Below are 16,027 nucleotides of genomic sequence, written 5' to 3' on the forward strand. Positions count from 1 at the left end.
TGCTACCATTGTTGACTTCCCTAATTCTAGATTCTTGACTGTCTCTGGTTATATTTCTGCTAAAAAAACATAAGGTTAGAACAACTGATTTACATGTATATTCTAGGTCTATACCTAAGAAAGTATTGAAAGCACTGGATCAGCATTACAACCAGTCAGGTAACTACTATTATCAGAAGCAGCAATTAGCAGCAGTGTGTTTCTCACAGCACAGGTTTCCTTTGATCTACACAAACAAAGCAGTTATAAAGAATCCCCAAAGCTCAGTGTATATGGAAATTTATTTAACACAGGACTGTTTTTTCCTTATACAAATCAATAGAAAATGAAGAAGCAGGTCAGAGGCATGTCAAACACAAAATGAATTCACCCCCACCTCCAAAGCATTCTGCATTTGCTCACATACACAAGCTCTAATTCTGCCCTGAATTAGGATAAATAAGTAATAATAATTCAACATAAACTGTACATTGAGTGATGCTTCTGTGCACAAATATTCTATACTATGTATATGTTTGGATTAAAATCACAGGTAATTACTGAACATACACAGCTTTTTTTAGTATCTCATATTGGCTGCAACCAGAGTGAGTTATTGAGAGGACTGTGACATCAGTAAAATAAAAGGCCAATCAGGATTATCCCCTATTTTTACTGAACAGCCAGTTAAAACAGTCCGCAGACCAGCAATGCCGTGACAACAGCATGTATTACAAATTCTCTTCTCTGTGCACCCCTATAATAACCAGTAGTGGATTCAGGATAAACCCCCCCAAGGGAATTTGTAAGCAGTACTAAGGAGGTAAAAGAAAGTTACTTTTTCATCAGAAAAAAACAGGTCATTTTTTTTTTTTTTTTTTTGAGGTTTGCTTATTATTACTACACACAGTATTTTATATAGCGCCAACATATTACGCAGCGCTTTATAAAGTCCATAGTCATGTGATTAGCTGTCCCTCAAAGGAGCTCACATCTAATATTCCTACCATAGTCATATGGTATTGTCTTTATGTATGTTAATGTATGCTAATCTCTAATACAGCCCAAGGTCAATTTTGGGGGGAAGCCAATTTACCTAGCTGCATGCACTCGTCTCTTCCAACTGCCCAAGCTTGGCCAGTTGATTCCCAGAAGAGGAATGGTCTTCAAATAAACCAGCAAGTCCTCCACTTTTATGGACACAATCGTTGGATTACTGCCTTCATGGTCTATTTCCTGGGGCCAGCTCGGTGGATACTTTCCAATCTGGAATCCTATAAGAGAAACTAATTCTGCACACTCCAGTCAAGTATTCTGCATTTCATTTTCAGCAAAGGGGCTTAGCAGAGGCCATAGCAATATGCTGCTGTCAAATGCATACAAATTTATGGCCAAGCAGCCTAATTATTATTATTATTATTATTATTATTATTATTTATATAGTGCCGACATATTACGCAGCACTGTAGATAAACAATAGGCGTTGCAAATGACAGACTGACACAGGAGGCGGGGAGCACAATAGAGCTTACAATCTAAAAGGGGAAGCAGCTTATTACATTGAGAGATTGATGTCAAGTCCAGGATCAAAAGGACCTTGACTGGTCAGCAGTATCAAACAAATCTAGTCACCCAAAAATTGATCAACCCAAAGTCAATGGATAGCGTAAGGGACTAACTTCAGAATTCATTGACAGATGCATATGACCTGCAGATGACATCCTGTTGACCTTCTTTAAGCTGATTTTACATTCCCATAGAATCACATAAGAATGCCGGTCCTACCTAAAGCAAACAAAAGCACATAGACAATAACATAGCAGATAAGCAAAAGATGGAGCTGTGAAGGAAAACAATTCCAATCATGCAGAAGAACAGATGAGAAATACGTACAATCCAAGAACCTCTGTACTGCAAGTACAAAGTTGCTAATCATCTCTATTTGCATTTATGAAAACACAGGACAAGAATGACATTTCTCCAAGAGACTTCGGATAACCTGAAACCTTTAAATACTTAATGAGAATAGAGTCTTATGTGACAGCTGCTTTATGATGGTAATAGCACCCTACAGGTACTGGAATCTGACCCGAGTCACCATGACAATAGAATAATTATGGCAGGATGTTCTAGGTCTTCCTGTATGGACTTTAAACATCTGACATAAAACAGGAAGACGCAGCTGCAGCTCCAGGAGGTGACATGGTAAGACATTTCATTGATGATCAAATAAAGCGCTACAATGTTTTCTCATTTTGATCACAATAATTGTTCTGTTTGTTTGGCATTTTACTAAAGTCATTTTTGTGCTTTCTGCAGACCAAGTTCCTATCGCAGGATGAGATTCAAAGTAAGTAATGACATGACTGAAGTGTGCTTGTGTTAAACTGCTTCTAAACATTGCATTTAATTTAAAATTGCATTTTTGAGTGAAAAACCTACAACTATATAAGTACCCATATCTAAAACCCATCTATCTAAAACCAACTATCTCTAACTAAATTTTATTTTATTTGATTCAGCAATACTAGTAGCATCTCATTTCACTACTTTTTAATATTTTTATTTTCTAAGATTTTATTGAGTTTTTAAAGAACATTTTACAATAACAATTTAACACTACAATAAAAAGAGGGGGGGGGGGGCATAGGAAATGAGGGTTCAACAATGTTATCAAAACATAGCTTACAATATACACAGTCATGGAGATATCCAAGTGTTAAACTGGCCATGTACATCAAAATAGAAAAATGGACATAGACCCCAGTAAGTTTTCCTTTACGACCGACATCAGGTAAGATGGTAATCAGATATTCGAGCGCAGGAAAGCGTAAAATAACAATTATCTAACAAAAACAGCCTTTTTGGGATCTCCTTAAATAAATAAGCAAAATCTGTAGTGGCAAAGGCATCGAAGGGAGAGAGAAGTGGTTCACCTCTTAAGGAAACCACACAGAGGACAAGATAGGGTGGGGGTCAGGAAAGGGAATAAAGGAGGTTCCACTCATGGGACTTATTCATTATTGATTTTATTCCAGAGATCCCAAGTCCCGTTTGCGTGTCAATTTATTGTTAAATCATTATTACCCGAGTTTGTGTTTTGTAAAGTGGGATAGTTGAGGCTTTCCAATAGCAAGCAATTGTAATGTGCGCTGCTATTAGAATATATTTGTATTTGATAAGCTTTCCTCAGCCAATCAGGGAGCACTATCCCTATCAGCTCTGCTCCCGATTGCTCTTGCAGTTCTACACAGTCCCTAAAAATAACCCAAAATTCTCCCACCATTGACTTTAATAGTGTTCGAATTCCGCATTCAATAACACGAACAATATCTCCCTGTTTGATCGAATAGCTGTCGAACCAATTAGTGAGATATTCGACCAACACTAGTAATATATCCCTTAATAAAAGCAAACTGGGAACAGAGGGATTTCTACACAATATATTAAAACACAGGAACTGTGCTGTGAAAGTATAAAAATAGCTAATGGGTTAACGTTGCACATTGTCTGTCCTAACAATTTTTTACAAAAACTTTGGTATAGTGACCTGTAAATGGTATAAAGAGCCCAACAACTCTTTATAAAATATATTCAAACACAACAGTACATTCATCGCTACAAAAAATATTTGGTCCAATTGGGATTTGGTCATTTTTGGTCCAATTGGGATTTGCTAACAGGTTAGCTGCAGTTAGAAGCAGATACAAGTCATCTCCAGACTACCATTTCCATGGTGCATGTGGAAAGTGGAGGTGATGAAAAGTATTGAAGAGCTCCATTTATAAAACAGGGAATCTGACATTCCCTCAAAAATTCGCTGGTGGGAATCAATTATTGCAATTGAACACATTGACCTGGAAGAATCTCATCAGGAAATGTTTGAGTGAATGTCAGATTCCCTGTTTTATTATTAGAGCTCTAAGAAACAAACTTAAGCAAAAGAAGAATTTAGATAATTGGCTTTTTTCCTGCATATTGCCAGAAAGTGTAATGGAATCAGATTACAGGAAGTGTTATTTACTGTCAAATATTTAGATGGCGCTGCTGCCATTCTAAATATTTAAGCAAGATGACAGATAAGCAAAGCATTTTTTCAGTTATTTTTGGGAGCGATGTAATTTATAGGTTTGCTGTCCAGGCCAAAAAACTAGGATAAGATCACGAATATGGAGATTCTTTGCCTCCAGAAACTTATAATGCTGCCCCAGTGTAAACTATCCAATAAAACACAATTGACATAATTGTATTGCTGATAGGTATAAATTATTATTACTGTAGATCTAATATCCACTTAAGATAAATTTGCCATGTTTCCTAAACACAGAATTCAAAGAATGTTTTTCCCTATACGATAAGAAGGGAAAAGGCAAGATTCCCACTCAGGACCTGTTGACTGTCATGCGCTGCCTGGGGACGTGTCCCACCCCCAATGAAGTCAGTCGTCATCTGCAGATTCACAAAATTGGTGAGAAAGTTAACCTCATTCTTGAATAGTTTCTTCATATCCATATGAAGTGAGGCGAGATATAAAACCAATAGATATGCTGAAACTGATCTGGAAATGTGGGCTTAGCCACAAGGGTGGTTGGGGAAGTGGTATATGGCAGCTGAATGCCTGGCAAGCGCTAACAAACAGCCATTACCATGAAAGAGATCAGAAGGTGTTTATTTGTCTTGTTACTGCCCATACAACCATGCAAGTGATAAAGTCCTTAAGGTCCATGAATACAAGCATTTGTTCTTCCCCATACAAGTCACTATGAATGCCAATACAACTCAAAGCAAGCCATGCTTGCAAATGACATGCTTACTTGTTCCAGGAGTCCTTACTTTCATGTTTTAGTTCCAAGTCTAAGCATACTTTCTTCCTGTCCTCACAACAATCAGCCCCTCATTTTTTTTCTACAGGCCTTAAAGAGACCAGAGATTAGGGAAAATCTTCTCAATGGTGGTTCAAAAGAAAGATACGACAAATAAACTCTTTTCCCCCACACCATCCAAAAAACAAAATGTTGTACTTTCCCTGTTGATGTGTAGCTATGTAGAACATCTTGCACTGGGGCCATCCCTCTAAAATTTAGTAAATTTTCTAATAAAACTAGAATTCAGTTCTCTTCAAGTAAATAAACCAAGAGTCTTAAATAAATTCCCAGAGGTGCCGAACACTTGGTGGTTGCTTTGCCTTCACTCTGCAGTGCAACCATTCCATCCCAATTGTGGTTAAGCTGCGTACACACTTCCAATTTTTATCGTTGGAAATGAACGACGAACGACCAATTGGCCAAAAATCGTTCGTAAAAAAAGTAACCAACGACGCCGACGAACAAGGATAGTCGTTGGAAATGAACGACCAGACCAGCGGATCGGATTGGACGACGATCGTTGACCATCTATCGTGTGTACGGTCGTTCAGTGATCGTCCATGGTCTGAGCATGCACGATGAATGAACGTTCGCTCACTTCCTGTGGTGCACGTCACTTCCTGTATCGTTCAAACGATCGCATCTATCGTGTGTACAATATCTGTATGTACAGGATCGGTGCCATACGATCGTTCGCAGATATCATGCAGGATCGTTCGTCGTTCGTTTACCAACGATATTAATTGAAAGTGTGTACGTAGCTTTAGGTCAGGTGAATGTGGAAACCAGTCGTGGAAACAGATCTTTCACATTTAACATGGAGCGGAACCAGATATGACTTAGATTGGAGTAAAAGTTAATTACTGGCTGCTCAGCTAAGTTTCATTACTGATGCTCAACATTTATTAGAATGGAGCTTTAGACGTCAGTACATAATCTTTTCTTGGAATTCTCAAGTGTCCGTTAACCATTGTTTTGGGCACCAAAATGTTCCCCCATATATTATCCAGTAAAATAAACCAAGTTCCAGAAAATTTGTACTTCCTTGAGACAAGCTGGCTGCATACAATCATTTTTTTTTTTTTTACACTTGTTTTCTACAGCTAAAGATGGTGAAGTGGATTTCTCCACATTTTTGACTATCATGTACCGCCAACAAAAGCAGGAAGACCCAGAGAATGAGATCCTTGTAGCCATCTTGATGGCTGATCGACAAAAGAAAGGCACTATCCCATTGGCTGAGCTTAAGTCCAAACTTACCAAGATGGGTGAGAAGTTGACACCTGAGGAAGGTATGGTTTAATAGAACACTGAAATATATTTTTGGCAGCATTCCTAATTCTTTGGGTGCAATAGGAAACCTTATGACCGATGGGTGGCCAATGACAGAACACATTGTATTAGTCCGAGTCTGCTAAAAGCTGGCATGCAGGTAATTGGCAAGATTTACTCATTACTCTGGTTATAAATAAAACCCATTTGAGTCTGTATGTGACCATTATCTATACAAGTACAATATGGAGGTCAGTCACTGACTTTTAACCAACACTTTGGCACCCCCAGGGATTTCTCCCTGCTGATTTTTGGGACAAATATTATGTAAACCTTAACAATGAACTTGGAAACCCCACCCTGCCCCCTTTTGATATAGAGAACAGTAAAGGTGTTCTGTGTTCTTGTCCCAGGGTGACAGCTACCTGGTTGTTCCATTGATACCAATATGGTACCTACAATCAAAGCTGACTGGTAATACCAAAAACACAAAGGACTGGAAGTTAAAGAAAAAAAAAGGAAATCAAAATTGCCTATGAACACTTGAGAGGAACACAGAACCTAAATTTACATCTCAGCTGTGGAATACTAACAGTTAGTGATGGAAGGATAACAGCCTCAGGGAGGAGTCCAAAGTCAGTGATGAGAGAAATAATGCATTTCTATCCCAACAGGTTCCCTTTATTATTACACAGTATTTATATAGCACTGACATATTACGCAGTGCTGTACGAAGTCCAAAGTCATGTTTCCAGTCCCAAGTTCCTTGTTCACCCCACGCTGATGTGCACAGGTCATAAAACTATAGACAGCAATAGATTTATTATGTCATTGGAGATAAAAACAAGTAATTTCTTTTCAGTTAATGACCTTCTCCGGGATGCCGAGGTGGGCCCAGATGGAATGGTAAAATACGAGTCCTTTGTCAAGAAGATCACACTTCCGGTACCAGACTATTAAACCTTAACTGGCAGGCTACAGGTTTTTTTTCCATATTAGATATGATTGCTGACAATATTACTATAGCCACAGTAAGGCGTTCAAAGCCAGTTTGTTTGCTGTAATGACTGCATATACACGTGGCTTTGGTAATAAAAATAAATATTGCAGATCTGACTTTTTTGTATTCCTCTACTTTATATTTTTTTTTAGGAAATAAAGTTTTAGGGTGACAGTCTTTAAAGTTGTATATACCAAGGACTAAAGGAGTTGATAATTTCCACCTAAACTGACTTACCTCAATGTTTAATTATTTATGTAAGAACAAAACAGGTTTAATTTCTCTGCAGATGATTGGTATTCAGAGTGATCACAGCTAGAATTTAAGATTGCCATCTCCTTTGGTGAATCAGCCCTTTTGGGTACCATTCTCTAAATAAAAGTGATTTCTTTTACTGATCTGCTACTATTATGCATGGACAAACACATTCCTTTAAGATATGTAATAAATCACAAAACCAAGCATGTATTTCTTATTCTCTTACAGAAATCTGAAACAAGGATTTTTGTATTTTCATCTCAATAAAAGTTCTCTTTTCAGCCTGCAGTAAGCTATGTTACTCTAAACGGCCAAAAAAGGTTAAACACTACTTACCTCTTTGGCAAAAGGGGGCACAATGTACACACTTTGGAAATTACATACTTTAACTTTCTGGGAGTGGTGTGTACACTTTTGGCACCATTTCTTTTACAACTGTTGAAATGACCATGCAAGTAGAGCATTCAGAAAACTAAAAGTAAAATCCATGGCAGTCTAAAAAGGATCAAAGGTTTCTGCAATTAGGTATGTCAACATGATGTATAATTGTGAATATGACTAGCAGTGAATTCCCTTTTGCCAAAATAGGCGAGGTCCAATATACAGACCATATAATTAGGGGTAATACAGTTTCCAGTGCACACTATGGGCAGTGTAAAAGTGGCCCTGCCATGAGAAAGGCATGGGAGAAGGCACAGCTGGCTGGCTGTCTCCAAGTTCCTAGACCTAAAGGAAGAACACTGTAAAAAAGGCCCAGAATTCCTTATTGCTTCATTTTTCTATGTGACCATCTCAGGAAACATTAAAGTAAATACTCTTGACACCCAGGCAACTAAAATTTTCAAAAAGAGGAGTTAACAGCCTCTGCAAGAGTATACCCGTGTAACTTTAAGAAAATGCATAATGAAAAACATGGGAACTATTTGTGAGCTGCTGAAAATGTGAGTTACCTGAAGTCACTGACCTGGAACAGGTAAACACTAAGGTTGTTTACCTGTTGTATTGTAACATTGTAGCAAGCATTATTGTCCCTGAACAGAACCACAGCAGAAAATGTGACAGCCAAAATTTAGCATTGAAAATGCAGCCAACCAATTATACCTGGTTTACTTTAAAACTATAGTCATAAAATGAGTTTTTTTTTTACAGCTCGCACAATTCTCCATACAAAAGGTTTACATACTGCTTGCTTTCCAAACAATGGTCCATTGTAAATACAACTGCAAGGTAGAGGTGTGGAAATACAGCACATTGAATTTAGTGCAGATTGGAGATTTTGGAGACTGAGCTGCTGAAGTAGACTGCATGCACTTTGTTTATTCTAAAGGGCCCCGTTGGATTTTTGGATGGCAAACATGCACTTCAAACATCCTCAAGGTGCAACCGCTGTACAAAGTGCAAACAATATGTCTGCCATTATATCTTATGGTGGATTATTGATTTACTCTTGGCAGAACATTCATAGACAACATACTTCTTAAAGGAGACTTACCACTGGGAGATGATGTAGGCTGCCGTTGCTGAAAGAATGCTGCTTGCCTTGATGTCAGTCTACTGGCTGATAAACTGAGCTTTTCTCAGGTACCTATAAAGCAAGCTCATGCAAACACAATACATCAAGAGGAATGTAACACAACAAGACATCAGAATGCGTTTTATTACATCTAAAGACTTCTACAGAAACAGATAACATTCAATAAGTAAACAATTTTTCCAATGCAAGTAATAAATATTTTCACTTGGTACTTTATACAAACCGACATTGGCCTATATTACATGTTTTAAAAGCCTTTCAGCTGGTCTGGCATGCCATATGAACACATCTTTAAGGCAATGAGTTACGAGTTCAGATCAAGGAAACCAGTCACAAGTTCTGGTGTCATGTATGTTAGCATCTGCCAATCAAAGAGGCACTTTTCAGTGTGGCACAATAAGAGCTGTGGGTACTGAAGGGTACATACACAATACAATATGTCCATGCAGTTACCCAACAGACCAACCTACAAATTCATCCTAACAAATTCTATATGCACAGCATAAATCTGCAGAACACGCCATGCTAGGGCAAAGAATCTGATAAGTCTGCACACCAGATCAGACTATCACCAATCTAAAAACTGATCTCAGTGGATTAATAGGAACAAGAGATATCCCTGGAATAAGCCTAACTTGCAATTATCAGTACTTTAATAAGAAAGATTTTGACCTAATTTGGTAGGTCCTTCAAGAGTAAAAGATTAAAAGTACTGCATATGTGCCAACCTCAGGCGGGGTCTTGACACCAACATGGGCAAGTACTAGCAGGTCTACCCGTCCATCTGTTTATGAGCACCTTATATCTCAGCAGATCTCCCTGGCCATACTAAAGCTTATTCAGTGGAATAGATCAGTTATCAGGTTGCTATGGGTTATTGCTCCTTCCACCACTTAGGTATGGATACAGTTTAATGAGGTTGCTGTCGTCTCATGCATGCATGGATACACTGCAGTGGGGCTAGCATACTCCAATGAAGTTACTGTTTTTCCAGGGTCCAGTCTTCCCTTTTTTAAAGCACCACCATGAAAAGTGCCCATGTGCTACCACCTGGAATGGCAAGATGCAATGACTAGCCAACCAAATTCCCAACTCTAGGAAAAGATGCTTATACATTAAAAAGAAAAATCACAAACACAGCACATTCCTTTTAGATCAGATACAGAGCACTCCATGTTCCCACCACTACCCTCCCTATAGCAGATACATGTGTCTCAGGGCGTGACAATTTATATATAAAGAGCAGAGAGAGGAACCTGATACATTTTGGAGAAAAATCCTCAGTAGTAAGAATATGTAACAGCCACCTGCATAGGAAATTCTGCCAATGTTTCTTGTCATGTCTCCACAGCTCCTGTGTTTACCACTAACCTGGATTATGTATTTGAATCATCTATATGTGCTTAAAGTATTCCTGCAGCAAACTAAACTTTAAAAATGCCACGCATGTTGTACAGCAGACATCCATATCAAACATGAACTCAAAGGAGCCCTGAAAACCAGAGGATCAGTGAGATACAACTAGCAATCAGGTATGCCGACCCAATATAGAATGACCATATCAACATAGTAGACTGATCTCATGGGCAACCTCAAACACCTGAAAAGATCAGATAGAAGCGGTTGGGCAGGGATGGCCACTACAGAACACATATTATTGCATCCATGTGTGCTTTATGGGTGTCGGACAGACACTGGGACATGCTTGCTCTGTAGAATTAGTGGCATGTTTAAAGACTGGCAAAGGTTTGCTTCAAGATATCTGATGCAAATTTACATTAAAGTGAACTAGTTACTACAGTACCCAAGCAATGCCTCTAGATGGCATCACTGAAAACCTGATACTATAACAATGGAAGAATTCAGCTTGAATGGAATTATAAAATAAAGGATTCAACAATGGGCTTGCACAGTTCTGTCAAGGCTGAATGCAAGCCTTATTAACGCACCAGAAAAAGGTACAAAATTTGCCATTACCAACTTAGCCTGAAAATACAGACAAAAACTCCCTCTACTTTTGAAGGGAAGGATATAAGCTGGTAAATTAAAAAAAAAAAATTGTAAAAAGTGATTTATAGGTCATCCTTTATGCAGAAGTGTATTTCAGGACATTTACAAATGTACACGTTGTATAAGCTTATAAGTACTGAAGATAATGAGGAACACTTTGTTCCAAAGGCATTTACAAGCACAGCCACCCCGCTGACTTTTAGTCTAAAATGACCGATAACCTGGCAATACAGACAAAAGTCTTCCACAGACATGAATGGAAATAGAAGCTTCTCTACATAATGTAATTTTCATAATTAACCGCTCCAAACTGTCTTGTGAATACTCGTCATGAACCCAACGTCCCTTACACAGGACAAGCAGGAGGCTATCAGAAAAGAAAAAAACAAAATATAATTATATATATATATTCTGTAAAAACATGTTTTCTCTTATACTTTAGTTGTAGGAAAACTATCAATCTAACACTGGAAGGGACAGAAGTAGAACATAACTGAATGCACTTTAACCCCTTTACAGTCAGGAAAGGATAAATATAGTCAAGTGTGCCAATTTATATGCCTGCGATGGGAGAAAAAAAGAAAAGGCTATTTAGGCCTTTATCCTACCATTTACATTATACAAAAATAAATCCGATAGACAGTGCTTAAACATAATTATGTTTAAATTAAATATATTGTAAATAAAATAAAAAAAGCAAGAATTGCTTTAACCCTTATATGACTAAAAATACTAGAATAACCCCAGCATCTATATTTTCTTTTTCATGAACTACCAGAACAGGAAAACTTTCTTTTACAGAATATGTACTGTGCTTGTAAGTCATCCTCCCCCTCTGACAAGGAATATTTGCTGCCAATCAGGAACTAAAAAAAATGATAGGTTGGAATACAATGATAAAGTTTTCTAGCAACAAAGCAGTGTCCAGTCTCTAAATGCATTGTGTGTTTTAAAGCTAAACTCAAGAAGTATTGCTGACATTATCAGGGTGCCCCATATATCCTGTGGGGGTCCCTAGCAGTTACTTCCACTCCAAAATAAACCAGAGGTGGGTGGTTACAAGAACTAGTGACTCTGCTTAAACTAAAGTTTGTGATCAGGGAGGGCTTTATTACAGAAAGGGGCAGGTGATGTCCCTTCTGCAATAAGCATTCTTACCTGCATGATTGCTACCTTCAAAAGTAAAATTGCTGAGCTTCACTGAGATAATCGGCACATGCCGGCTTCCTCTGCAGCTACAAGAAACTAAAGCACTGAGCAGGAGTTATGCCAACTCAGTCAATCAAAATGAATGAACATCGGAATGTGGAAGGGAAAAGAAGATGGAGGAGCACACCACAGAACAGTGAAAGGCAAGTATAAAGGGAGTTTAGTTCCACTTTAAGAATAGAAATCTGTAGTTACTGGTTGGGTGTTAACAGAAAACCCGTGCACATGGGCAAAGTTCAAAAAAGTATTCATATCAGACTCGCTTTGTGTATTTAAATATTATTTGTTTAACCTGGAGTTCAGTTTTAAAGGCCATGTCAAACTAGCAAATTGCTCACTTGCTGGCAGCAATGGCACAATGAGGACACTAGAGTAAGTCAGTTAAACTTAAACTTGGTAGTCAACTTTCTCCATTAACCTCAGGAAGACCTTTACCTTCACACAAACTATCAAACTACAGTAGACACACCTAATGGGAATTACCAGATTTTCATGTACATGACTGTTAAATTATATCCAAAAAAAGATGATTGCCTTTAAAAATTGCACTATTGTCAGAACAAGTCAAGAGTACACAATCCATAGAAGTGATAGGATATACAAAATATTTAAAATGCAACATTATACATCATCCAACTTGTGATGAATTTACAACAGGTCTAAGAGGCAGTGGTGGTGGGGGGATAGTAGTTTTAAGACACACAGGACCTGTGGAGTTTGCTTTGCATGACAGGGGTAACTATCTGCAGTGTGGTTGTCGAATTCTGCCAACAGTTTTAATTTATAGATCTCCAACTGCATTGGGACACTCCACAGAGGAACACAATAAGAGTTCAACTTCTAAAACTGGGTAGTTGCCTTCCAGCTGCTGAACTTCAAGTCCCAAGGATTTAATGGATCAAGTCTGCCAATCTAATTGTTTACTAGCAGCAGATACCAACCTAACCAAAGTAACATTGACAGTATGAATTAAAATTAAAACACTAAGCAGGTTTCTATTAAGATGTCTACCCAAAGCCACTATCCCTACATTACTTAAAGCGAACAGGAGCTCCCAACCTTCCAGCTCATATGCAGGGCAGACACCTAAAGGTTCCACTATGTAGTCTCCTCTTATAGGTCTGCACAGGAAGCACCTACATCCAAATAGACACCTTCAATTCTTGAAGCCACAAACTGACACTACCATTATCTAGAGTCCATGGATAACTCTTCAGAAAATTAAGTAACCACATACATAATAAAAGCACCTAACGTTTGGTGAAAGATACAAGGTAAGTGAAAATATGTGCATGCAGCTTTCTATATCTGCTTTGCATGTGTGCCGACAGGTGAAGTGAATATTTGAGTTCACTTTGATAATTATTGCCATCCAAAACAAAAGTCTGATCTTTATACATAAGGCTAAACTAAACAGAATTTTATAAGGCTCCTTAACATAGATAATCCAACCTACAGTAGGTAGTACACCATGAGACATGTTCATATTACATGCTGAACATTCTGCATTGTTAAGACAATTTAAATTCTTCCAAGTACTTCAGACCTTAAACCTTGAGTTTAGACAAAAAATAAAAATAAAATAAATTTTAAAAAAAGGAGCCAGTGAGTTATTGTGGCATTCTAGACATGCTCAGTGCCTCATGCTCTCTCCTGCATGGCCTTGTAATAAATTCTGCTAAAGGTTAGCACAACTATTTACAATGGATACCAGTCAGGAAGGTGCAAAAGATTACTGCACTCCATCTGCTTTAAAAATAATACTCTAATAAAAAATGTCACACAAATTGAAGTCTGCAGGAGAAAGCAGCAAGGCTGCTGTGGTGGGTTACAGTTGTGATTTTTTTTATGAATACATTTAAATTTTTAATCCAAAATAACAAAGGACTGTGCAATGGAAGAGTCTTTGATCTGTGTCCCTAACAAACCTAATCTCTAAATTTAGATGGCCCACGCTGGGCCAATAAGTAACTTACAACCTTGGAGACTAGCTTTCAGTGCTGATGGGAACAGAAGTGCTTTGTTTTGAAACGTTCATTTGGCAGCAAAACAACAACATGATGCTATTAACCCACCCCAAACCTCTTCAAGCACCACCTAGAAGAGCAATGTCAGGATTTTCATGTGTACTGCTGAAGACTTCCACAAGATCCAATAAATACTTATTAAAAAGTGCAGAAATTAAATCAGACAAGAGATCATTGCTGTGAAGGTTCAGGAATGGAGACTGAAAAACTGATTGACAAAAGCATGTGACTGGCAGAGGGAAAAAAACCAAACCAATACTGTATCTGCTCTAAAGGTTTTAGAAATGAATAATGCTTAGAAGCCAGGGGGAAGGAGGTCTCCTAAACAAGAGTCATTCTCCATGATCCAGTTGGAATTGAAAAGGAAAATGGTCAGGGGGGAAAGAGGTGGGTCCATGTCTCAGTTTCTGTTAGGGGGATGAGCAAAGTTTTCGGTTTATATACAAAATTAAAACTGAAAATATAGTTCTGTTCTCTGTACATGTCTTTTGTTAAACATTTCCATAAAAAAAAATAAAATAAAATAGAGGAATAGGGTGACAAGTTGAGGTCCAAGTCCTCTCCGAGTGTGCTCATCTGTGGTTCAGTCCAAAGAGATAACATCTGGGATTATGCCGTACAGAGAAGAGCTGTCTGCTGGCCCCCGGTTGGCTGCACTGTGACTGTCACGGAGGCTGTTCGAAGATATCAAACTGCTGTTGCTGCCACTGTTACTCCCATTGGTTGCAGGCAGAGCAGCGCTTGCTCCCGCACTTAGCTGGTCCAGGAAGATTTGAGAGGAGGTGTATGGGAAGAATCTCGATGAATGAAGAAGATCTGGCTCTTCAGAGGCAGCAGCTGCAGCAGCAGCCAAGAGGGATGTGTTGTAATGCTGCAGAAAGAGTCATACCATTAATGAAAAGCTATTGGAAAGGGTGAAAACACACAGATAGCAAAACAACCTGTTCACATTACAAGGAAAGCCACATATTTAAAGCCAATCTCTGGGTAAAATTGCAATTCTGTCTATAAATAGCATACGTATGTTAAAATATCCTGCGACCTGTGATCCACGCTCATTTGTGATGTTTCCTATAAATTACCTTTTAAGGTCTAGGTTCAAGGACTATTGGACAGAAGCCGATCTCTGCTCATGCGCGAGACTGGCACCTCTCTTTTCCCTTAGTGGAAAAAAAAAAAAAGCCCCTTCTGCACATGCCGAGATTGTACAAGGAGCATCCAAAGCTTCCTGGGATGTATGACGTAGGTATCCCGGGAGCATCTGCACTCCCATTTAGTCTGGATTGTTGCAGCAATCAAGACTTAAAGGGTAAATAAAACAACCTAAATGTAAACAAAATTTTTACTTTACATATATAGGTTGTCCACCCTTTTATGTAAAGTAAAAATGTTGTGTTTAGGCACACTTTAAAAATCTGTGAGGAACATTTAGGGAGAGACAAATATTTAATTGCAAATATATAACCGCCAGTCATTTGTCATTTAAACTACGACCGTTTTTTGTGCATCTGAAACCCCTGGGCCCGTTATCCTGGGCAACCTAGCTCAATAAGTAATGAAACAGATTTTTCACTCCAAACAGATGTACTGTTAGGAAGTGGGCAGAGGCAGGTTTTCCTCTTTAGCAGTGCTACTTCAAAGCAGGCAAAAGGAAAGTTATAAATGGTCTTTCTATAAAAGAAATCAATATTCCCCAGTGTATTTACTGAAGGCCGACACAGAGGAGCAGGGGAGGTGCAGAAAAGCATATTGTTGATTCATGGTGAGTGAGTGAGAGAGGATGGGTGGAGTTCTTACAAGACAATCTGTCATTTTGCTCAAAATGGGAGCTTCTCTGATTATCAGTAAGTGAGCAAGGTAAACTTGAAAAAAA

At 38.4% G+C, this 16,027-nt stretch overlaps 2 protein-coding genes across 2 annotated transcripts in view; one reads left to right on the top strand and one right to left on the bottom strand.

The window, feature by feature from the left end:
* Window positions 1-33: 33 nt before the first annotated feature.
* Window positions 34-7,552, top strand: CALML4 (calmodulin like 4). The gene is made up of 5 exons (XM_072402583.1): window positions 34-2,184; window positions 2,299-2,329; window positions 4,307-4,447; window positions 5,948-6,136; window positions 6,979-7,552. Exons 1-5 carry the CDS (start codon window positions 2,182-2,184, stop codon window positions 7,074-7,076), a joined length of 462 nt encoding a protein of 153 aa, XP_072258684.1. The 5' UTR covers window positions 34-2,181; the 3' UTR covers window positions 7,077-7,552.
* A 1,462-nt stretch (window positions 7,553-9,014) lies between these two features.
* The window catches only part of PIAS1 (protein inhibitor of activated STAT 1), a 34,405-nt gene continuing 27,392 nt past the window's right edge, over window positions 9,015-16,027 (bottom strand). The window contains exon 14 of the mRNA XM_072402584.1: window positions 9,015-15,028. Within this exon, the coding sequence (XP_072258685.1) occupies window positions 14,738-15,028 (291 nt within the window). The 3' untranslated portion in view covers window positions 9,015-14,737. The remainder of the gene's footprint in view (window positions 15,029-16,027) is intronic.

This window comes from Pyxicephalus adspersus, chromosome 2, assembly GCF_032062135.1.
Source record: "Pyxicephalus adspersus chromosome 2, UCB_Pads_2.0, whole genome shotgun sequence".
NCBI classification, from domain to species: Eukaryota; Metazoa; Chordata; class Amphibia; order Anura; family Pyxicephalidae; genus Pyxicephalus; species Pyxicephalus adspersus.